We start from the raw sequence: 24,586 nt of genomic DNA, 5'->3' as shown, positions 1-24,586 counted from the left end.
GTGTGTCATGGCATCTTTACAATACTGATAAATTGTGTTCTTTCTAACACTTAGTGTTCTCAAGGAGTATATTCAAGCTCATGAAATATTTAAACCCCCAAACTAAAACAGCCTCCACCAGGCTGCAGCCAAATGAATACATTAAAACCATGTGCTCCTTTCCTATTTACCCATCGCACAGAGCTAGAGGCAAAGAGGTGAGTAAATGGAGAACCATTCCTGAATCAGAGATAAATCCAATTATAGACACAGTGACTACATTGCTATTTCATTGGTGAAGCCTTTAATCAAGACAGTTTCCAACACATAATGACTTATTGTTATAACACACATAGCAATCCTAAACTATCTTTCTTTTCTTCACTTAATGAAAACACTAACAATATTGTATCACACATCTAGAGAAAAAAACAAAACTATTTAATTAAAAATGTTATAGTTTTTAATTAAAGACATAAAGCATAGTAATTATGTTTATGATCACTTCTTTAAACCCAAAGTTCTAATGTTACAGAGACTTAAATAAGAGAGGTGAAAAAGGAAAAATGTGTTCAGGAATGAGATACTATAGAATACTTCTTTTTTATTTGGTTAAAAGAGTAATTTAGCAGTTCATTGAATTCAGAAATTAAGACTTTTAACTTAAAGTCTGATAGAAGTTTGCTAATAGAAAACATTCAGGTAAGAAATAGAAACATTGCTCCTACCAAAATTAGAATCTCAGCCAAGAATATTAATTAATAACTGTGATTTGGGAGACAGGCTGGTTGGTAACGTGGTTGTCTCCTAATCACGAAGGTCTGAGTTCCAACCCCAAACCTCACTTTTAAAAGCCAGGCATTGTGGGAAAAGTGTAGCGACAGACAGATTCCTGGATCTGGTTGACTACTCAGGCTAGGCTTTTTGGTGCATTCCAGGCTAGTAAGAGACTGTATCTAAGGAAGAGTTTGGCGATGCCTAAGTTCCCCAGGGGTGGTTAGAACAAAAATATGATTTAAAGATACTAAAAAGGAGCATAATTGTTCTTTGTACGTTCTTTTTCTATCAATGTGTCATCTATCTGTCTATCTATCTATCTATCTATCTACCTACCTACCTACTTATCTATCATCTATTATCTATCAGTTTGTTTGTCTGTCTATTTTATCTTTTAAGATTTTTATCTTTAAAGAATTTTTTTAAAGAAGCTACCTTTTATTTCTGTCAGAAACCAGATCTCTCTGGTGCAGACCTGGGAAAGCTGCTGAGATACTTGGTTGGAGTACAGGAGAAAGCACCACTCACCTTCCTCATGCCTGGGAAATCTTAGAGAGTACGGGGAAGGAACATAGCACAGGATACTCATCTGGAAAAATTATAAATTTTCAGATTAGAGTCTTTGAAATTGTGAGCACAAGAAAAATGTTAATACTGAATGTTAAGGTCAGGAGATAGGAGAGGACCTTGATGGAAAAAGATCAAAGCTGACAGAAAAATCTAAGAAATAATCAATGTGCATTAGAAAGCAAAAACATTTTAACTGAATTAGGGTTACATACCAGATAGTTCCAGATTCAACACAAGTTTCCTGAAGTACGGGATTCTGGATAATTCCACCTATGTACCCACTAGCCTCTGCTCACTGCCATTAACCCTTTCTTGATTGCTCTGGCTAGACTCACCTGTTACTAAACCTCGATCCATGTTTTGTAAGAAAGGACAACAGTTATTGATAGTTAAATACCTAAGAATGAAGAAGGTGTAAGAGTGACTCAGGTAAATTAACTCTAAGCTACTTTGAAAATTCCTATGAACAAGACTCTTTTAATTGGTATTTCATGTATTTACATTTCAAACATTAACTCCTTTCCTGGTATCATCTCTAGAAGTCCCCTATCCCCTCCCTTCTGCCTGCTTCTATGAGGATGCTCTCCCACCCACCCACCCATTTCTGCCTCCCCGACCTGACATTCTCTTAACCTGGGCATTAAGCCTTCACAGGACCAAGAACCTCTTCTCCCATTGATGCCAAACAAGACCATCCTCTGCTCCATATGCAGCTGGAGCCATGGGTCCCCCCATGTGTACTCTTTGATTGGTGGTTTAGTCCCTGGGAGCTCTGGGGGTCTGGTTAGTTGCTATTGTTGTTCTTCCTATGGAGTTGTAAATCCCTTCAGCTCCTTCAGTCCTTTCTCTAACTCCTCCATTGGGGTCCCCTTGCTCAGTCCAATGGTTGACTACAAGCAATCAACTCTGTATTTGGCAGGTTCTGGCAGAACCTCTAAGGAGACAGCTATAACAGGCTCCTGTCAGCAAACACTTCTTGGCATCCTTGATAGTATCTGGGTTTGGTGACTGTATATGAGATGGATCCCCAGTTTGGGGAGTCTCTGAATGGCCTTTCCTTAAGTCTCTGCTCCACACTTTTTCTCCATGTTGCCTTGATACAGGATCAATTCTGGATTAAAATTTTGGAGATAAACGATTGGCCCCCATCCTTCAACTGGGAGCCTTGCCTAACCTCTGGATATGGTGTCTATAGGCTGACCCTCCCCTTTGTTGGGCATTTCAGCTGATTTCATTCCAGCTGGATCCTGGGAGCCTAGTGCTTTCCTGGCATCTGGGACTTGCTAGTTGCTACCCCCATTACCTCGTCCCCCCCATTTGAACCTCTGTTCAAATTTCTGACCCTCTGTATATTATCCCGGTCTCCCCCCATACCTGATTATGCCCCCCCTATCCCTTCCTCTCATTTCTTTCTCCAATTCCTTCCCACCCTCTACATCACCTTTCTAAGAAGAACTGAAGCCTCCACACTTTAGTCTTACTTCTGGTTTGAGCTTCACAAGAAGCTCTTGGGTATTTTGAGCTTTGGGACTAATATCCACTTATCAGTGAGTGCATACCATGTGTGTTCTTTTGTGACAGGGTTACCTCATTCAAGATAATATTTTCTAGTTCCATCCATTTGCCTAAAAATTTCATGAAGTCATTGCTTTTAATAGCTGAGTAAATAGGTCCACTGTGTAAATTTACCATACCACATTTTCTATATCCATTCCTCTGTTGAAAGACATCTGGGTTCTTTCCAGCTTGTGATTATTATAAAGGCTACAATAAACACAGTAGAGCATGTTATCCAATAGAGGGCTTATATCCAATATATCCAAAGAACCCAAGAAGTTAGACTCCAGAGAAACAAATCACCCTATTTCAAAAGGGGGCACAAAATTAAATAAAGAATTTACCTCTGAGGAATACTGAATGACTGAGAAGCATCTAAAGAAATATTCAACATCCATTATCATCAGGGAAATGCAAATCAAAACAACCCTAAGATTCCAGTTCACACCAGTCAGAATGGCTAAGATAAAAAACTCAGGTGTCAGCAGATACAGGTGAGGATGTAGTGAAAGAGGAACACTCCTCCACTGTTGGTGGGGTTGTAAACTGGTACAACCACTCTGGAAATCAGCCTGGAGGTTCCTCAGAAAATTGGACATAGTGCTTCCTGAGGATCTGGCTATCTACACTAACAACTCCTGGGCATATACACTAAAGAAGCTCCAACATATGACCAAGTTTGTAATGACTGACTTTGCAAATGGAGAATGTGTTGGGACAGCTTTCAGACCGTGGGCACTGACAGATGAGTGAGGAAGTAGCCAGGACTGGACACGAAATAATCAGCACTAAATAGAAAATGAAAGACTGGAGAAGATACGGATGAGTGATCTTCTGGGTAAAGAAGTATGTGCATTCTTGATCTGGCATGCATGTCTGTGTGTGAGTGTGTGTGTGAGTGTGTGTGTGTGTGTGTGTGTGTGTGTGTGTGTGTTGGTAATCTTAACTCAGGCTCCCATGCTTGCATAGCAAGCACTTTACCTACTGAGCCACCCCCGACTAATTAAGCATTACTTAGACAAAAAAAAAAAAAAAGCAAAACTGCTAGTCAAAATCAATAACGATGAAATTCATTGCATTCTATTCAGTGAAGGAACTGAATCTGTGTATGTCACAAATACTATATATTCAAGAATGCTATACATGGTAAATAGTGGGATATTGGTCATGAATCAACTCTTTATTTTTTATATTGTATGTCACACTTGTTTTTTAAATTTTTTTTATTTATTTACATTTCAAATATTATCCCCCTTCCTGGTTTCCCCTCTGCAAACCATCTCTCCCACTCCCTCCGCCTGCTTCTAAACCCCACCTAGCCTTACCATTATGAGGATTTAAAATGCCTATGTGCTAGTTCTCACTAAAGGATTGTTTCAGGAGACCATGTGTGTATCTTGAAGTCTATTTTCTTAACATCTGTCACTACATAGGGCTCTATATTAGTATCTAATAATTGTTTGGGCAGAGTTGTGTTTGGTCTTCAGAGACCCGAGCTTTAATATTTCTGTTTCAACCGTTGTTCAAATATGTGGCATTGGGAGATGGAAGAATCCATTCCTCTTGAAGTTCAATATGTTTTTAGCTTTAGGGAAATTTAAAATGTATTTTTTTAAATCAAGGAAATCATTAAGATTCCAATTTGAAAAGATTAAAGCATAAAACACTTCACCTGTGCTATTCATGAAAAGGTAACTTTTCGGGAGATAAAAATAAATCTTGAAATCAAATTATGTTATCATCTAGGCAGGTGGTTACTATAGCAGTGAAGGGGGAAGGGCAGGAGAATTGACTGAAGATCTCCAGAGGCAAAGAAATAGACAGAAAGCATTCAAAGTTTATAAAATTATAACTTTAAGTACTGAGTTGGAATGTCAGTGGGCTGTGGATCTTTCTCTCCCTTTATTTAAGTGACATATGAGGCCAGGAAGGCTTTCTGCCCAGAAATGTGCTGGACAATGTATGGCATCAAATTGGTTTTTTGGCTACCAGAGAAAACAGAACCATCAATTATACAGAGAAAAATTAATTATCTAAAGAAAAATATTTTTGATCTTTGAAAATCCTATCCATATATATACTGAAATATGATCATATATATTTCCTGTTTTACCTTCCAACTCTTCACATACTCCCATAATGCATTTTCTCCTAACTTAGACCTAATGCTCTCTCCTCTCTATCTCGGCCTGTCTGTCTCTCCTTCTCTCTCTCTCTCTCCTTCTCTCTCTCTCTCTCTCTCTCTCTCTCTCTCTCTCTCTCTCTCTCTCTCTCTCCCTCTCTCTCCAACCCCCACTCAGCCCAATTAGTGCTGCCTATGTGTACATAGAGGTGGGGCCTCTGGAAATGCTGGAAACCTGTCAATGGTCACACCTACAAAAAGTAATTATTTTCTGTTCCCACCAACTATCAACTGCGAGTAAGTGCTCAGAAAAGGAAGGAGTTGAGAGTTTATAGTGAAGTAGTCATGTTGTGACGTGATACAGTATCTCCCAGAGTACTTTCTTATCCTCAAGTTCACGTACTCTCTCTGTTTTTCCTTCTATGATGTTTCCTAAGCCTTCAGTAGCAGCCTGCTGATAACTACATCCCATTTAGGGCTGTGATCTCATAGTTTGTTATTCTTAGCAGGCAGACTCTGCATTGATTGCTGAGAACTAAAAATAAATAAACACATACATACATACATACATACATACATACATACATACATACATACATACATACATACATAGAAGACAAGTTGGTAACCTGAGCATTTAGAACTGTGATCTCTCAGCAATGGTTTGACTGGATTACTCAGCCCAGACATGAAATTCCCTCTAGTGGAACAGGTCTTAACTTCAATCAGAGAGGTGTTTGCTACCCCATAACCATCATGTGAACCAGTAGGCATATACTGCTTGGCTGGTAGATAGTGCACCATAAAGTGTCCCACCTGGGTAATTTCCTCAATGTCTTTTTTTCCCACCAACAGCCTGCATGGCATATCTCAGTGCTACAAAAGAAGGAAGTTTCTCATTTGCTTCGAGACTGATTTCTGTATGTCCAGCAGCCAAACCATATTGCGAATTCATTACATAGCTATACAAGGGCCTGGAAATAGCCTGTTATGATAAAATCATATTTTTCAAAACTAGGAAATTCTATGTATATTATTGATTTCCCAAAATTCCAGTCACTTTGTTTTCTACCTTTCAAGATATAGAGACTATAAAGTGATGAACAGGGCCAGAGCTGGGGTAACATGGACTCCAACTATGCAACTGCCTGTCCCCTATACTATCAGAAACACTATATTACTAATATGCTTAAAGATCACAGGAAATGTGGCTGATCAAGAGAAAAAAATATATGTTAGAATTCTTTTCAGAAAAAGAACATAAAGAGTAGAAAATTTTATATCAGAAGAGTTGGGGAGATGTGCCTGCAAATAAAGTACTTGCTGTAGGAGTGTGAAGATGTGAGTTCAAATTCCTCAAACATACATAATTAGCACAGGTCTATAACAACTATGTTTCTATGTGGAGAAGGAAGGCCCAGTCTGGAATATCTCCCAGAAGCTTATGGGCCTAGCAGCCTGTGCCATTCAACAAGGCTTTCTTTCAAACAACATAGAAGGTGAGGAGCTATACCTGAGTTTGTCCACAAACTTCCATACATAATGCTGTGACTTCCGTGCTCTTGAGCATTGAGGAACATGCAACATAAACAAACATGCACACACACACACATACATACATAGATAAAAATTTAAAAGATGCATGTTGAGGAACTGATGTGGATTAGATTGAGACCTTGGGGAGAAGATCGCACAACAGTGAATTTCTGTTGTCTGTCCATTGCCAGGAGTGAATGAAAGCAACACTCAGCATGGTTTTGATATCTGTAAGTGTGCTCAGGAGGAAGGGTGAGATGATCCTCTGAAGACACTCCTTGATTCTTCACCAGTCAGTAAATCACCACACTGTAAATATGTGGAACACGACTAAATACACATGGACTATTCTCCAAGTCCAACTAATTTAAAGAGTTCTAAGCAACCATAAGAATCAATGAAGACTTAGAAACTTCTCATTAAAATACAGATATTCTTAGGTCTCATGTTTTGTTCTTCTTATCAAAAATCTCTGCCAAGAGAGTTTGTATCTTACTTTTTTTTCTTTAAAACTCATCAAGAGGACACAGCCAGCACTTTTCTTCTAAAGAGAGCATAAATATTAGAGCCGCTAAAGCAGCTTCCTCCTGAATTCTCACACTTATGTATTTTAAAGTGTTACAAGTTAAGGTTGGAATGTTGGTTCACCTATGGCTAAAAGCATTCATGTCTCTCCAATCTTGGTAGACTCTGGTACAGACATAAAATTTTCTTTTTAGACCAAGATTACATCCTGGATGTCACTGTTTGTCCTTAGGAGAAGAGCCTGGATATTGTTAAATTAAGCAAATAACATTACATTCTTTAGTTGAAAACTGAAGATCCTTAAAGTACAAAAAAAACCAGCTGACTCTGTTTATATCCCCTGTTCATGAACTTCAGAATAAATATTATGATGTGAATTTGGAATGGATCTTGGATCTAATATTCAGCATGTATAATCTTATAACTGAGAATCACAAGTTATATGTGCTACCATATAGTCTCTGTGATGCACACCAGTAAAATATACTTGCCTTCTAACTAGTCCTTGGAGAATGTCTTTCACTGTGAGTCTTTGGCTATTTACTATCAGAGGCTTATTTTCCTCTCTCTCTCTCTCTCTCTCTCTCTCTCTCTCTCTCTCTCTCTCTCTCTCTCTCTCTCTGAGATTCATTCCCCCTCCCCTGTTTGCAGAACTTTAATGACAGGAAGGGTTTCCCTCCAGAAAATGAGTGAAGCAAAGAGGAGCTTCGTGAAGCCATACTGAGCGAACGAGAACATATCACATTAACTGTCTCCTCCCGGTGCCCTCCTTCCATCAACTGTGGAAAGTTAAAACATCAGACACAACTTCACACAAGATGAATGCATGTGCATGGAGTTTTGAGAGATGTTTTTTCTTTTACATGCACTCAGCCAAACCCTTCCTAGGGCTGCTGAAGTTTTCTGACATCACAAAGCCCTTTTCTGTGAGTCACTGAATTGCTGAAGCCCAGAAAATCTAATTTAGTTTAGGTCTGTTTGATAATGTAATAACACAGTAAAATGTGATTCACCAATTAGCTCATGTAATTGAATAATCAAAAACATGCTCTGAGTAAGTCACTGAGGCATACTCTATCACCCTTGTGGTTCTATACTTTTTCTGATTACAAGTGCAGGTACATCTTCCATCAGTGATGTTTTTCATGAATGAGAATTAACAAATATCTGTTTGTAGATTGGTAGAGTATTTAGCTTCACTGGTTTCTCTGCTGTTTCATCAGCTCCCTCTTGACCAAGTTTTCCATCGGGTAAAGGGACTGGCTATCTGGCCTCTGTAGAGATCTTAGTCTCATGCACTATATATTTAAATATATAGTAAGGATGGAACTGAACTGATGTTAACACCTTAAAGAAATCACAATTTCATGATTGGAAAATTGTCTCCCTGGCTGATTCCTAAATTCTAATGGCACTGCTGAGATATACTTAAGGAAGGGAAAAAAAGCAATGAACAATTTGAGAGGCTTTTCTCTGAAATTTTAATTGGGTAAGAGGACATCTGTGGTAGATAAAGATAGAAATTGGATGTTCTGCAGATCACTTTACAGCATTTTCTTATAATTCTGTATGCACATTTGTTGAAATGGAGGTGCCTGGCTATATTCAAAATGTGTTTCTTTTTGTAAATCCAAATCAACTGAAGGATTCTTTATGTTGCTGAGACAATTTCTAATGAGGAATTTCAAAATGTGTCCTATTTCATTGATTTATTCCTTCTGACGTATTTGAGCATACTTTCATGGTTCATGGATTCCCCAACAAGCAAAGTGAAGAGTAATTGGAATATGTTACTTGAATTTAAGTCAGTAAAGACATGGAATTTCTTAGCTGACTTAGTTATTATTTAGTGAAGTTTTGCTCCTCAAGAGAAAGGAGGAAGAGGATGAGCAGGAAAAATGATGAGGGGGCAGAGGAGGAATAGAGAAGACATTGAGGGGAGGGAGAATAGAGAAGACAGAGAGAGGAGGAGGAAGAAAGAAGACAGAGAGAATAGGAATAGAGAAGAGAGAGAGGGGAGGAGAAATAGAGAAGACAGAGAGAAGAGGAGGAATAGAGAAGACAGAGAGGAGGAATAGAGAAGACAGAGAGGAGGAATAGTGAAGACAGAGAGAGGAGAAATAGAGAAGACAGAGAGGAGGAATAGAGAAGACAGAGAGAGGAGGAATAGAGAAGACAGAGAGGAGGAATAGAGAAGACAGAGAGGAGGAAGATCACATGTAGTTTTGTACAACCTTTTTATAGTCGTACTTTAGCTCTTTTTTATTGATCATTCCATTGGTTTACATCTCAAATGATACCCACTTCCAGGTTTCCCCCTCCACCAACACCTATCCCATAATATCCCACTTCCCAGTTACCCCTCATACTTGAGCTTTAATCCATGAGATTTAAACAGATATTAACTAGCAATTTCCTTTGTAATTATATCTTTACCTTTAGGTGGTTTGATATTCATAAACTTACAATGCACATTTTCTATTATCCTCTCTCATAAAAAAGCAACAAATAATAACATTCTTAAGGGATGGAATCATCATTAATTATTTTTTAAGCACTTCATTTCATTTGGGAAAATATAATCAAAAGCATATCATGAAGGTTATCTTCTGGAAGACAGGTGCATGTCACCATATCTAGAGTTCCTCATCACTTTTAAGTATTGCATATCAAACTCAAAATTCATTAGTAATTTGTATCCTTTTTTTCTCCTTATTAACAGGTCAATGGAACAGAAATTGAATATGAATTTGAAGAAATTACATTGGAGAGGGTAAGAAAAAATTTAAACCCTTAACTTTGCATTCTACTGTCTAGGTCCTAATTTGTTTTCTTGAGAAAATGTAAAATTGTGTTTCTTAACCCAAAGAGCCCTGCCAGATTTACAGGGAAAGTATTAGTGAAATACTTGTAGTCCATGGCACCTGGATAAAAGTCTGGATAAACAGAATGTTCAATTTGTAAATTATGTGACCACTACTTGGGAAAACAAATGGGAAAGGCAGAAATGGGCCGGGAGCTTGTGCTGAATGCTTTGTTATTAATGATTTGGCTGTATGTTTTCCTGACATACTACAAGATGTTCTCAATTGTGTGATATTGATGTTGTAGTCTGATGGACAGCTACCACACATCTTCTTTTTCATTAACAAGAAGAGTAATACACTTAAAACCCATCTACAAAGTCAGATGCACATATCCTTGCAGATCTCTGAAAAATATGTGTAAAGGTTTTTGCCAATGACTTCCAACAAATAAAGAAAACTGCCACACAGTCCCCAAGTATTTACATATTTTATGAAACACAAAAGAAATGTCCAAGGCCAACTAAGAAAAGACAGTGTCAGAAAGCATTAACAGGACACAGATAGTTCTACAGGTGAGCATAAACCCTTACCTACCCTCACTAGGAATTGAAGACAGGAGCATGAATAGTGAGGGATCCAACTGGCAAATACTCCAAAAGAATCCTAATATCCAGTGACAATAACCAGTCCTGAAAATGAGTTGATTTGGAAATAAGGATCAAAAACTTTGGTAAAAAAGCATAGTTTTATCACAATTACATTTATAAAAATAGACATATTTCACAACTGTTCATATTTATACTTTTTAAATCAATTAAGGCTTAAAATTACATTTATTGCTTCATTATGTGACCACAGAATATTAATCATATTAAATTTAAATACTGCTTCTAACAGTGAAGACTTAAACATATGTTTACTATGTCATTATATACCCATAAAACTTTAGTCACATTAAAATTAAACACAATTAAATGCTAAATTATATGTCAATATCATTTTATAATACTTTGTAATTGCAAAAATACTAAGCATATCTCAATTGTATTAAAAATTGTATATTTTAAAAAATATAATCAAATATTAATTAATCAAACTGAATAAAACTCTTTAACTGTTTTTTTACATTTCCAAAAGTTTTAATAAAAGTAAAATGTTTTGAGGTGTCCTTTTTTTTGGAAAGTAATAGAATATGTTGTCTTTGCTTCAACATAGGGGGATGCTGGGACGATAAATTGGGAGTCTGGGTTGGTTGGAGAGCACCCTGATAGAGGACGGAGAGGGAGACGGGATGGGAGCTTGCAGAGAGCAACCAGGAAGGAGGACAACATTTGATATGTAAACAAAGAAAATAACCAATAAAAAGTAGAAAAGGAATAAACATTAGGAAATAGTGGTAGACCAGCACAGTTGGGTTGAAGATTCTCACCAGCTGAGAATCAAGGACTTCAGCACAATCGATAATATGGTTTGTGAGGGTTACTGACAGATATCTGTAAGCAATTTACTTTGTAAATGGAGAATCACCCTTAGATTTTTTTATTATTTATAAATTCAAAATGCATCTTTTGAATGGTCCTCTCATGCCAAAAGCAAATTACAACGCTCTAAGCAACGGGATGATTGCTGATTATTTTTGTAGTGTCACGTTTCATTTTGGTAAAAAAAATAATCAAAAGCTCAAACATGAAAGAAATGTTTAGGAATGGCAGGTGTGTGGTGGTCATTTTGTTTGTGCTGTACAATACAAGATGAAAATGGTAAGCCTTCTTCTAAACCCAGAACATATGCAACTAAACTGCTTTCACTGTGTTCTTGAATCTTCTCTCCCCAAGTTCTCCTTTTTGCATAGAGATGTTTCATATGAAAATACTAAAAAAACAGATTTAATGCCTGAATGTTTATGACTTTTGTTAGGGCTTTGTTCATCTCTAGAAGTTCAAGCAAGGCTATTAACTTTTGTTTGCAGTGAAGTTATCTTACCTCCCTGCATCCCTATGACCTAAGGTTTTACCATAGCAACTGTATCAGCATCAGGTGCACAGTGGGAACCATTTTGTAAACCCACTTATATTTATTAATAACTCCTGAGAATGATACCCAAAGAAGTTACAAAATCCTTTAAATAACTTGTGAATATTTGACTGTTCTTGAGAAGGCCACACCCCTACTTGAAGGTTTATCATTCTTTCACTGAAAAGCTATTTACTAATTTCTATACTTAAAAATCTATGTAAAATAACGATACTAAATTATAGCCAATTTGTGATATACTAAATAAATAAAATATATATACATGCACATACATAACAAATATTCATAAATACATATATGAGACCTGAAAGTATATACATCAATTTGTTAAAAGTACTGGCATTATTAAGGATTTGAGTTGATTTTAGTTGTTTCTCCTTGCATCTCTTCTAAATGTCTTTAATAGTTTTATAATACGTTAATGTACAATGAAAACATAATTATTACCCTGTGAGCTACCACTCAAGTATGAGTTAATACTATGAACCTTTTTTAAATTTATATTTTCTCTTTAATTTTCTGCTATGCACTTCATGAGTCGACAGATTATTCATTTAAGTTTAATTTTTATTGAGTGTCAGTAGTCTTAAAGAAATTTACATAGAAAGTTAATTGTTTACCAGATGGAGTATTTAAAACATCCATTATGGACTTTGATAAAATTTTAAGAGCATGCTAAATAGAGAAAGTGAAATTAGAAGAAATTAGCTCAAATGAGAGAGAGAGAGAGAAAGAGAGAGAGAGAGAGAGAGAGAGAGAGAGAGAGAGAGAGAGAGAGAGAGAGAGAATACAAACATTTGTAAATCACTACCCTCCTCACCTCTCCAGAGTTGGCAATGTGATTAGTAAGTTATCAGTCAATATGTAAATTTGCAGTCCATCTAAATCTAGAGCCTAAGCAACTGAGCAGGTCTTACCATGTGCTTAATTCTTCCTTCCCCTACTCAGTAAACATACATCGTTAAGAGATCACTGTTATATTAGCTTAGTATATATGTCAGCAGGAAGCCAATATCAAGTTCAGAGAGAGAGGGGATTCATTTCGAGTCATATAATGGCAGTCTCGAGTCTGGATTCTCACAAGTACTTATTTTCTTCTACTCCTAAGTATTCACACCTTTTCCCTGACTCCATGTTCTGGGACTTCCAACCATTCATTGACCTTGTCAATCCCATTAACTGCATACTCTCCAAATCTTCTGTGCCAAATCTTCTGTCTTCTACAGAGTTGTCCCACACTTGCACAATCTTCACTAAGTTCATGGTTCCCCCTAGTCTTCATCCTTCATGCCTATCATTCTCTTGCACACCAAGTGTAGCCTCGTCCAGCATTTTCAATTCCCATCTCATATATTCTTTGCATATGTTTTGCATTTACCTGGTTTGTTTTGTGCATCCCAATCTCAGCTCTGTTGACTAACTGGTCATTAAACCCCCCTTTATTCATTCCACATCAGCACCTGAGCTGCTGGCCAAGGCCAAGGAAACACACAGCTTGCCTTAAGTTCTTAGCCATTGACCCATGACTCTCAAAACTCTCCTGAAAATTCTTAAATATCCTCTTTCTCCTTATTTGAGAAAACTTACACATTGCCATGGCATCTTCAAATCTTTAAAAACCCTTCCATCATCATGGTTACTGTTTACTGAAAACTGCCCTCTATGTATCCTTGGGAAAAGTTAAGAAAGTATTTCATGATTCCATTTCTACCTTATTCTTTCTGTAACCATGTGGCAATAAACTTGCCAGGAAAGTGGAAGATTTTTCTTTTTTCTTTCTGGGACAGCCCTCCATTTGTGAGCTGGATTTCATAATCTCTTATTCATTTAAAGATTTTGTTTCTATAGTGATCACCTGTTTTGCGTTTTCCCATTCCTCTGTGTTTTCCCTTTGATATGAACATTGCATAATATCTCTTATTAATAAGACAACATTACTGGACCGAATATACCCCTGCCACATTACCCATCTCTTGCCACATTAGACTATTTTGCGTGTAGGACAAATGTGCAGTTTTATTTTCTATACTTTATTAGCCTATATTCTTTTTTTTGTATTTGCTGGTGTTTTGTTTTCTTTTGTGGACTCAATTTTCTGGCCTAGCACTTGCATTGCAGAGAGGATGAGCTCAATCCTGCAACAATCCTCCTGCCTCCCAAGTGCCAGGTGTGCAGGTATATGATAAGATAAAATGCCTAGCTCTTAACTTTATTTTAATCTACCTATTCTCTGCACTCTATAAAAAAAAAGACAGCTTAAAATCATCTCTGTCACAGTTATGAAGGTTTCTGTCTTGCCCAATCAGAACATCAGTTCCCAGTCCTAACTAATTTGTTGGAAACATTTGGTGTATCTGTTTAGCTGTCACTAGGTCATCAAACTTGTCTATTTTTTTAGACATTTAGACCATAATATTTTCCTGTGCTCTCGTATTTTCCTTGCTGTTGTTCCTGTGGATGTTGTGTTATTTCAGAAACCAAGTGAAAATACATCTTCACCTGCTCTCCTTCGAGAGTGTCATATCTCATCCAGTTCCACACCTTAATCTCTTGAGTTGACTTCCCTCCTGAATCTGACGCTGTGACCTTGTTCCTCAGCTATTGTACAGCTAACTGTCAATCTCACATATTTGTGATACCAAGGGGTCCCTTTGGGCTCCCTCCCTTCTGCTCAAAGCTGCTTCACTTTTAACAGTCCTTGTCTGAGCTAAATGGAGCTGCTCTTTCCCTTATTATCCAGCCAAAACGATCTCTAAAGTATCATTTACTTATTTTCATGAGGATCTATGAGCAGGACTGCATATACCTCTATAAAATACATATATCAAAATCAACCTGCTGTATTACTTATTAAAGCAAACTCACCCATGCCTTAACCACTCTAGAAGCCTGCTTCACTGTTCTCCAGGTAACTAGGGTAGTAGTTTTCAAAATATAATCCAAGCTACACCACTTTTATTATTAAAAACAAAACAGAGCAAAAACAAAAACTCCCCCAAAGGCTGAGAATTGCACCAACCAAACATCAATATCCATAAAGCTTGACCAAGCATCATGAGATGTCTTCCCTGCTCCTCTCTCTTCACACATCTTACTCTGCGCTGAGACTCTTGGGATTTCTCAAAAAAATCCATGCTTTTCTCACCTCAAGGCCTCAATAATAGCTATTCTTTCTGCTTGGAGAAATCTTTCTTTACATGCTAATGTCCCTCAATCTTAATATATAATGTTTTAAATGTGTGTGTGTGTGTGTGTGTGTGTGTGTGTGTGTGTGTGTGTGTGTGTGTATGCATGCGTGCATGTGTGCATACTTTTCTCACTATAATCTCATCTAGAAAATCATTCCTCTCTATGTCAGGCACATTAGTTTCAAATTTCAGCATTCTTCAACCCACTCCAGATTTATTATTATTTAATTATACTTACTGATATCTGATACATGTTCTTCCTCCATGTTGTTAATACCCATCTCTTTCAGAACATATGCTATTTCTACATATTCAGTCAGTTCTGTATCTCATTTGCTAAATGATCCTAAAATGATCTGTACATTGTAGTCGTAATCAGCAAAGGTATGTGAGTTGCCTGTGCCTCTGCTATTGGAAGGAGTTGCATGGAACCTGGTATAAAATTGGTTTTAAAGCACTCTAATATTTGCTGTTCGGATGACATTGGACCACAGTTTTCATATTAGGGGATGAAACTAGAATGTTTGTATTATCTCAGAGGATTCTTGAAAATGAATCAATCGATATAAAAGTTTATAATATCATCATAAATATATTGTTAATATCTCGTTTTATTAATGTATCAGTTCTCAGAAGTATACCATTACTATTGAGAAACCTTACAGGGCAAGAAAGACTTCTTGGTATCTAGTCAAAGTACTTGCAAGACAAGCATTAGTGTGAGCCTTCAGATCACCAAAAACCACTTAAATGCCAGGTGAACATGGCAGCCCACTTGTATCTCCAGCCTTTTGAGAAAGATGGATGACCGCAGATCAAGCTTTCTGTCAAGGCTAGCTGCACCAGGATAGTTCTATCTCTCAATGATTTGGAGATGTTAGCAGAAGGAATAGAAAGGAAATAACTAAGGATCATCCCAGAAATCAACCTTGGACTTCTACACACATGTTACATATATGAATATGGAAAAAGAAAGACAAACAGCCTCTAAATCTTAATGGACAGTTCACAAGAGATGAACAAGAAGTTCTTCTACAACCTGCCTTTTCCTTACTGTTTTCTTGTTGTTGTTGTTGTTAAATGTCAGTGACCCAAAGGTAAAAATTAAAAAAAAAAAAAAAAAAAAACTCAGAGCCCTTCTATTTGGACTTACAGTTTGTACATTTTCGTCTAATCTCTATAACATTAATTAAATGCTAAATTGGTCACATTTAATAATACCTTCATAAAATACATCTTGTAAACTTCATTTATACTGGTTAAGAGTCTGTTTCATAGAGAATACATAACTTGTCAAAATCTTCAGAAAAAGTTATTTATTAGGAAGGAGAGGATTATGATCAGTTCTGTTACAGTGAGTTGGTGACCCTTTGAAGGGTTGCTTAAATACTCTCTCTCTCCCCCAAGAAGCTTAACTTGGCTTTTTGTCCAGGACCAGCTCAGTCAAACAACAGGTTCCCCAGTGCAGGAGCAAGGATTGAAAGAAAAAAAAAAAGACAGTCAAAATTGTAACATTACTTTGGCCAGTCTTGAGGCTGAAGGGAAGCCTTCTTTATTCAGTCCTCTTTTAAACCACTGTGATTACATTTGGAAAGATAACATCAGTTCTGAGTCAGGGAACAAGCAACTTAATAATGAAAAATCCTGTAAAGAGCTTACTGGAGGCCAGGTGTGAAGATCAGGGACAAGAGGGAGTCCCAAGAGACAAAGAGACTGCCACACCTACATCCAATGAGCCTGCCCTTAGCTACAGGTGTAAATATCCTGCCCTGAGGTACAACTCTAAGTGTTTTTCCCTGAGCTTCAAATGCAAATGTTCTGAGTATGTGACCAGAGTCAGATTCCTGCCTTGAACAGCTTCTGATTATCCTGGTGAAGTAAACTGTCCAGAGGCACCAAAAATGCTCTCCACAGCTTTTCCTTTTTGCCAATGTTTTTCACAAACACAGATCTCGAATTTAAACTAAACAGTGAACAGACTCTGTCTCTCTCACTGCCCTATGTATGTAGAATAACTTATAATAGTGTTTTTACTTACTATGTCATGAGACATGAAACAGCAAAACCAGTGGGCAATTTGAAGGCAAATTGATAACTTGTTCTCTACTCTAGGGTTGTCAGATGCATTAGCCACATTCTAAACATAGTAAACCCTATGAAGATCTTTCATGCATCAGTTTGTCAGGCTTTAACTAAATGTGAGTAATGGGCAATGTCTGTATTTCATATGTTGCATGGAACTAGAGAGGAGTAAATAGTAACCATGAAGAACAGAGTGTTAAGGATATCTGGCCCAAAAAAGAACGTTCTATGACACATTACACTTCAACTGGACTATGGGCAATGGGAAGAAAGTAAGACGGTAGCAAGAAGCAAAAGGAGAAAGCCTTTCAGACAGGAGTGGCAAACCACTGCTCAAAGCCCCCAGAATAATCACATCCTCAGGTCATTTAGAATAAATGTGGTTTTCAAGCTGTGAAGCAAGAATTGAAAGAAGACAGGTTAGAGAGAGATAACAGGTGAGAAAATGATTATTCTGGTTAACATTGCAAGTGAGCTAATTTAGGTCTGAAGGCCCGGAGAGGTTTAGTCATGAGATTGGCACAGTTATATGTGGTGTAAAAACACTGTTTTAGCTGTAGCACTGGGTCTCCTTGACATAGGACAGAGAAGAAAATGCAGGTGTGCCATTTAGCACATAATTAATGGGTAAATTTGGTCAATAGTGAATGAAAAGTAGACTGCTTAAATGTATTAGAAATCATGGAACCAGCAGGGTGAAGGTGGCACATGCCTCTAATCCTAAGCACCCGGAAAGCAGAAGAGGTAGATCACCGTGAGTTCTAGGAGAGCTTGGGTCTACAGAATGAGATCCAGGACAGACAGACAAGGCTTCACAAAGAAACTCTATCTAAGGTGAAAAAAATTATAGAACTGATCTCTATTATTTTTAGGATGGAAGAAAGGAGTCAAAGGTGCCAACACTCTAAGAGAACAAATTTCTGTTACTGCCAAACACTAAGAAACACTAAGCACCTGTTAAGTCTCGAGCCTTACTGACGCCCAGAGTTACCTGTCACATTTGATGAGTAACTACCCTACCTCTGAGTGATTTGTCAGTGTTCTGTACATGAGGACAACAGACTGTGAATTCCTGGTATGATTTACACCATAGGAAGCTATTTCACTTGTGTAGATGATAGATTCAGCCTAAGAAACCTTGATGAAAATGCATGGCCATGATCGAGCACAGATGAGAAATGCACTCTGTCCTTCTTAACAATTTCTGGATATTCATTTTAACCTGTAAGATCATCAAAGAGTGTAGCTATTTCTTAAAGTATAAATCCCTGCCTTCCCTTGGTTGTTATTTTACCCACAAAAAAAAATCCTTATAAAGCAGAAATAAGTAACTAACATGTTCAGTCTCAAAAGTTCTTTCAGTTGAAACCCAGTTGGTGTGCAAAGTGGGTTACATGGGAATTTTGAAGACAGTTCTCATGAAATAAAGGCTTGCCCATTAAAGGTGCCCAATGGTTTGACCAGCTCATCCAGGAGTCAATTGGAAAGTGATGGAATGTCTGGTTTGCTTAGGCCACATTGTTTGATCTCGCATTATTGATCATTGTGAAAATTCCTAAATTCAAATAGAAGTAAGTATCTATTACATCAAGTAATGTGGAGAACTGGGTTTCTGATCACCTCATTTGATTCTAGGCCTCCTTAGTTCTTTTCAGTTACTGGTAATAAAAATGTTGAGCAGAGTCCAAAACACTTGTGAATGGTTTACAGAATTACTTAGTCAACCATAGCAAGGCCTTATTCCAGGTAAGTAATTTTAGATAATAGATTATTTCCTCAAATTCAATTGCATGTTAAATTACAGTGTAATTTTTCAGTATGCTTGAAACAAATTCACATATTCACTTGCACACCTATGCACGCACACACACACATTATATATATATATATATATATATATACATATATGTATATATGTGTGTAATATATATACATATGTAACAAATATCTGTGTGTTATATACATGTATATCACTCAAATACAGACATTTGTTTAGACACAAAAGTGGGTTTCGATACATTTTATTAGCTTTGGATGAAATCATGACAAGATTTAAGGACTACAAGCCAGTCTCTAAAATTGTGTGAGGAACAGTCTGGAATTCTCATAAATCTAAGATTAGCTACTTCCTATGTGACCTTAAGCAAATAAGTCAAGCTATTAAGGTCTCATTTTTTTTCACTGAAAATGGTTGACTAATCCCTACATAAATGCATATCTGTAGGTTATCTAAAAGAATTCCAAAGATGTTATTATCTGTTGTTATGAAACACACACAGACAGTTTTCTATGCTCTGTGTGTTTAAGATATTCAAATGTTGCTGTAACTTCAGACATGAAGCACAGCTAGGTCAAATAGTAAAATAATAATATTTTATTTTCCTCCTTACCCCCCATTTTGTATTCTCTCTCTCTCTCTCTCTCTCTCTCTCTCTCTCTCTCTCTCTCTCTCTCTCTCTCTCTCTCTCTCTAAGTGTGTGTGTGTGTGTGTCTGTGTGTGTGTGTGTCTGTGTGTGTGTGTGATATATATATATATATATGGTTGTGTTTACATCAATAATCATGGTGAATGATAAGTTTCTTCCTTGCACTATAAAACATGCTAGATAATCATCAATACATTCTATGTATATGTTCGCTTCATGAATACAGTTGGAAACTGAGTTTATATCTGTAACTAATAGAATAATCTAGTATCATCTGCATCTCTTTTCTTTTTGATAACTCACAGCTACTCATGCTTTCATTTCCACTCTCTAATAGCTTACGATTCTAATAAACTATAACATTTGCTCCAGATCCTGACATCTTTATAAAATGGTTTATTTCAATGGCTCCAACTTCAGTCTTTGTCAGAAGAAAGAGCTCCTATTTTTTTCTGTGTATTAGGGCCAGCTTCCCCTTGGAGGAACACCCTCCTTCTTCACAGAAATACATGTCTCCTCATGACAACATATGAGTCTGAGGAAGGCTGCCAATCTCGGCACTCTGTTTGTGCCATTGATTGGGTAGAGCTGCATAAGGGATTATCTGTGTAGATTCTGAAAAACATAATTACACACATACCCAGCCTGAGGTTAAGGCATAAGGATGTCCAGGTAGATGATGGAAAAGTTTTCAATTTAACATTCTGTATATGAAGTTGAAATATAATTTAAAGACTGGCAAGCCCATCAAAATGTCTCTCAAGGGTTTCTACATTATACTATGGGGCAGAAAACAAATAATATTCGAAGCACTTTAAATATGAGATTGGAAAGAGAAGAGGGGCTGACATATAAATTTTTTGCTGGAGGTTCCTGAGACTTATCATCCAAGCTTTCTGCAGAGAGAGTGAGAGCCAGAAGATTCAAGAGATGGTAGCAGAAAGCATCCCCTTCCCATGAAGAGCCAGCCATTCTTTAGGTTCACCCAAGTGCCAATGCTCATCCATGATGCTTTCCTTTCATTCTCCTATCCAGACTAGTTCAACACAGTCACGTATAATGTGCACACAGTGACTGCAAACAGAGATGCTGAAGTTGTACTTTACTTACTACTATACTGAAACAGTACGGTAGATATATCCTAGGTTTATATAGCCACAGGCTGCCATGATTCGAATACTGGCTACTAGTCAGATATCCAGATGTGAAGTGCTTAGCCCTCTCAGTGACACTGGGCGAAAGTGGTGGAACCTATTAAGGAGGTAGAACCCAGTGGGAATCCCTTAGGTCATGATGTATACTCTCCAAATGCACTTCCCAAGTGACTTCTTGGTAGTTCTTGTTGCAGTCTTTCAAGGCAGAAACCTGTTGCTGTTCTCCGTTCTCTCTGGGAGAGATAGGGCCATTGCTTTCATGTCGCTCCTACAGTCAAGCATCACTATCTACTGCTCTCACCAGAAGCCACATATCCATTTTGTTCAATCTTACCTTAAAAACTTTGAGTGAAATAGTTCCTTTTTATTGCTAATTTAGTTATCCCAGGTGTTTTATTCTAGTGTCACAAGCTGACTGGTGCACTGCCTGACAGAATATCTCTATTTTCTAAATGATAATCAGACCTCTTACTACTGAGAAGAGATGGCAAAAGAATTTTTTTGAAGTAAAATATTCTTGACAGGCTATAAGCCACTTAATATATTCTCCGTCAAAGCAACCTGTTACTGTTTTCCTTCTTTCAATAATAGAAGAACAGTTTTTCAAAATGTCAGGCAGAAGGGTGGCTAGTGACGGGTCTGTGGATTTAGGTCTCTATTATGTAAAAAGCCTCTGATATAAGAGCCAACAGACTTTCATTTGTGCAGAAAGCCTTTCCCTGTATTAACCACAGGACTCAGATGTCAAAGAAAAAAAATGGTAGAACTAAAGTTTCTTGGCATCTGCAGAGTCATTAATCTAACTTTTCTTTGGATGTAAGCATCAAAGTCTAGGGATCAAGACGTGCCTAGTAAACATACCTCAAAGGGCATATTTACATTAATTAGCACCAAGAGCTTTAAGCAAAAACTCAGCTGCTGACTTCACCAATTTCCTTTTTTTAACCTAGCAGCTTCCAGCTGAGTTACCTTCCTTTCTCCACTTTTAAATCCTACTAGGAGAATATTAACTAGCACTGACTGTCCTGGGCCTGAGCCTTAGTGCCCTGCCCTTGTCTCATCTCTACTGACCCATAAAGTGTGCTATGGGAGTGCCTTGTGATGGCCTTCTTTCCTATGAGCCCTGAATTCTCACAGGTTTATCCATAATGATACTTTGTAAATGAATAGCTTTTAGGAAAAAGACATCTATATTTATAAACTTGTCTTGATGTAATGAAGTGCCATAGAGTGGGAAATGTATGGAGTAACAGTTGATTTGGCTCAATTCTGGAGCCCAGAAAGTCCAGGAGAACAATGTCAGTATCTGCCAAGAGCCTAGGGGCTGCTTCTTACTATGGCAGAAGGGCCAAGAGCAGGGGCCATGTCGACTCCATAGATAACTGCTCTGCTCCTCTGACAACAATGCCAATCCGCTTATGAGGACAGTGCCTCTATAAACTGCCACAGCTTTAAAGTCTTCCCTCACAATGTGGAACAATGCCGGTTAAATTTGAGTTTTAGGGATGCAATGAAAACTACAGCAAATGAGGCTCATGTAAAAGAAAGGTCTCTATCAGGACCAAATCTTGCCTTATAATCTGAGGGAATACATCACTATGATGCATCTGAATAAAGCACAGATGTTTTATGAGGTTAGACTGTCTGTGTGCCCTGGGTATTCAGGACTATGACTGAAACCAGAAAATCATGGAAATAGCAAACGTTCAGGGAGCTGTTTGGAAGGATGCCCAACAGGCATACCGGACTTACTAAATTTTAGATCTTGAGATATGACAGACACTCAGGGATGCACCATTGACAACTGAGTGAGGCCTAACTAGTGTGGCTATATTTTCCTCTAGCTCAGCTGTCAGGCTGGCAGGGAAGATAAACCACTACTTTCAGTCCTTGCCAAAACTACGAGGCTAGCAGAAACAAAACCAGCCACTCTTGGTACTTTTCTTCCTCACCTTTCCAACTGTCTCATAATTTTATAAGGTTGACTAGAAAATCTGCATACGACTTGGTCGTTTCTCTTCCTAAGAAACTGCATTGATGCCCATGGACCTTTTCCAAGTTGACCCTGTGACCTCCTCTGCAGCAGTCGTGGGTTGCTTGTCTGCCTGCTGACTTCTCCTTACCATGTTCTAAACTCTCCTTAGAGTTTGCTACTGATGGCTGCCTTCCCCACATGACCTAGTACTGTGAACTCCAGGAGTGAGCCCCGGCTGCTCTGCAGCTAACACAGCCATATGTTCCCGGACATGGTGAGAGTGTGGAACCTATTCCAGTTTCATCAGGGGCCACTCTATAACTCTTCTTAGAATTCTGAGACGGAAGTCTATCACCTTCCAGGAAATGAGGAGGCTTCTCCATAGGAGAGCAGCTGGAAATCATTTTATGACTAGAGAGACTCCCTGCTTCCAAAATGAACCCAGCATTTTAGATGACAGAGTAAATAAATGTAAGAGAAAACAGCCTTGGTTACATCTTATGACCATGAACAGACCAGCTCTGAAAACCTCTGTCTGAATTTTTGTTACAGGAAATAATCCACACCCGTCATTCTGTTTTGCTGTTTGAATGGAGCAAAACAATAGGTTATTATAAAAACCCCAAGGAATTTGTTAAGAACCCCCATCAACATTCCTTAAAACATGCCGCTCTGAGAGCTGTCTTCTTTCTATCTCATCTCATGGAATGAGATCCCCTCTCCATACTTTCAGAATGGCAAATGCCACCCTGATGCCCTCCTTCCCAGAACTTCGTGGCCTTTGCAGAAGACTCCTCCCTTCCCTTTCTCTGCAGACCTCTTCATTTTTCCAAAATTCTGTTGATGAGTTTATTGCTGCTTCGTCCTACCTGACCCCAAACAGCAAACAGCTGCTTGATGGGAGAGGATGGAAATAGGGGAAACACAGGAAGAAGGAAAAGTTCTGGCAAATAAATATAGTGCCATTTCACATAGAGATGTGTAGTAGAAAAAAACCCCAAAGTTATTTTAAGTGTTTGAGACACTGTTAGAATATGTAGGTTTAACTTCATATTTCATCATTTACTTTGATGAGCTAGATGTTATTTTATTCTTTTAAATTCTTTTGGAAGAATGAATGCAGGTATATATTCTGAAGCTATTCATAGGTAACAAAATCTCCATGTTAAATTATCTGATAATAAAAGTTAGATATTTGGTCTGTCTAAACTCTACATACATGATATCCATGCTGTCACAGTAAAAAAAAAAAAAAAAAAAAAAACAAAACTTTAATTTCAGATAATCAATGTTGCTGATCTGAAAATTTTTCTTCACCACATTATTGTATTTTTATCTGAACAATTACAACAGTGTTCAAAACTCAGGTTGCATATCACTTTTGAAGTCCACACTCCACAACAGTAAGCTTGCCTGTTGTCATTTTTACCTCTAGGCCTCGGACTTCTCACTGAGCATTTCATACCTACCTTTTGTATGCTAATACTCACAACCATGTTCTATTTGTTCTGTAGCCCCAGCATGTGAGGTAAGATAAATAGGTGCCCAATGTTTAAGGTGAAATTCTGCAAATCTAATCATGAGGAATCACTCACACATCAGTGTTCTACCATATCACAAGTTGGTATCTTGTTCCCATTTTAGTCCTTGGAGATGGAAGCTGATTGTCTTACTATGAGTTCTTTAGAGGGGCTGAATCAATGTGCAGTGAAAAATAAGGGAACATTTAGTAAGAAATGGTACAAGTTACTTATGGATGTCAAGAGCTGATGTGCCGGAAAAGTCAAAGTATGATTTCAACTAAGTCTAGGGCCAATGACCCACAGAAACCGAAGTGGGAAAGTAGAAGTATGT

The 24,586-nt window shown here is 37.7% G+C and overlaps 1 protein-coding gene across 19 annotated transcripts in view; it reads left to right on the top strand.

The window, feature by feature from the left end:
- The window catches only part of DLG2 (discs large MAGUK scaffold protein 2), a gene marked incomplete at both ends in the record, with an annotated part of 1,874,976 nt that overhangs the window by 1,264,821 nt on the left and 585,569 nt on the right, over positions 1-24,586 (top strand). For all 19 annotated transcript variants that reach the window (XM_080912637.1, XM_080912640.1, XM_080912639.1 and 16 more), the window contains one exon: positions 9,789-9,839. In XM_080912637.1, coding sequence (XP_080768763.1) covers positions 9,789-9,839 — 51 coding nt within the window. The remainder of the gene's footprint in view (positions 1-9,788; positions 9,840-24,586) is intronic.

This window comes from Micromys minutus (assembly GCF_963924665.1).
Source record: "Micromys minutus genome assembly, chromosome: 2".
Classification (NCBI taxonomy): domain Eukaryota; kingdom Metazoa; phylum Chordata; class Mammalia; order Rodentia; family Muridae; genus Micromys; species Micromys minutus.
The sequence above is the reverse complement of the archived record's forward strand: the minus strand, read 5'-3'. Positions and strand labels throughout refer to the sequence as shown.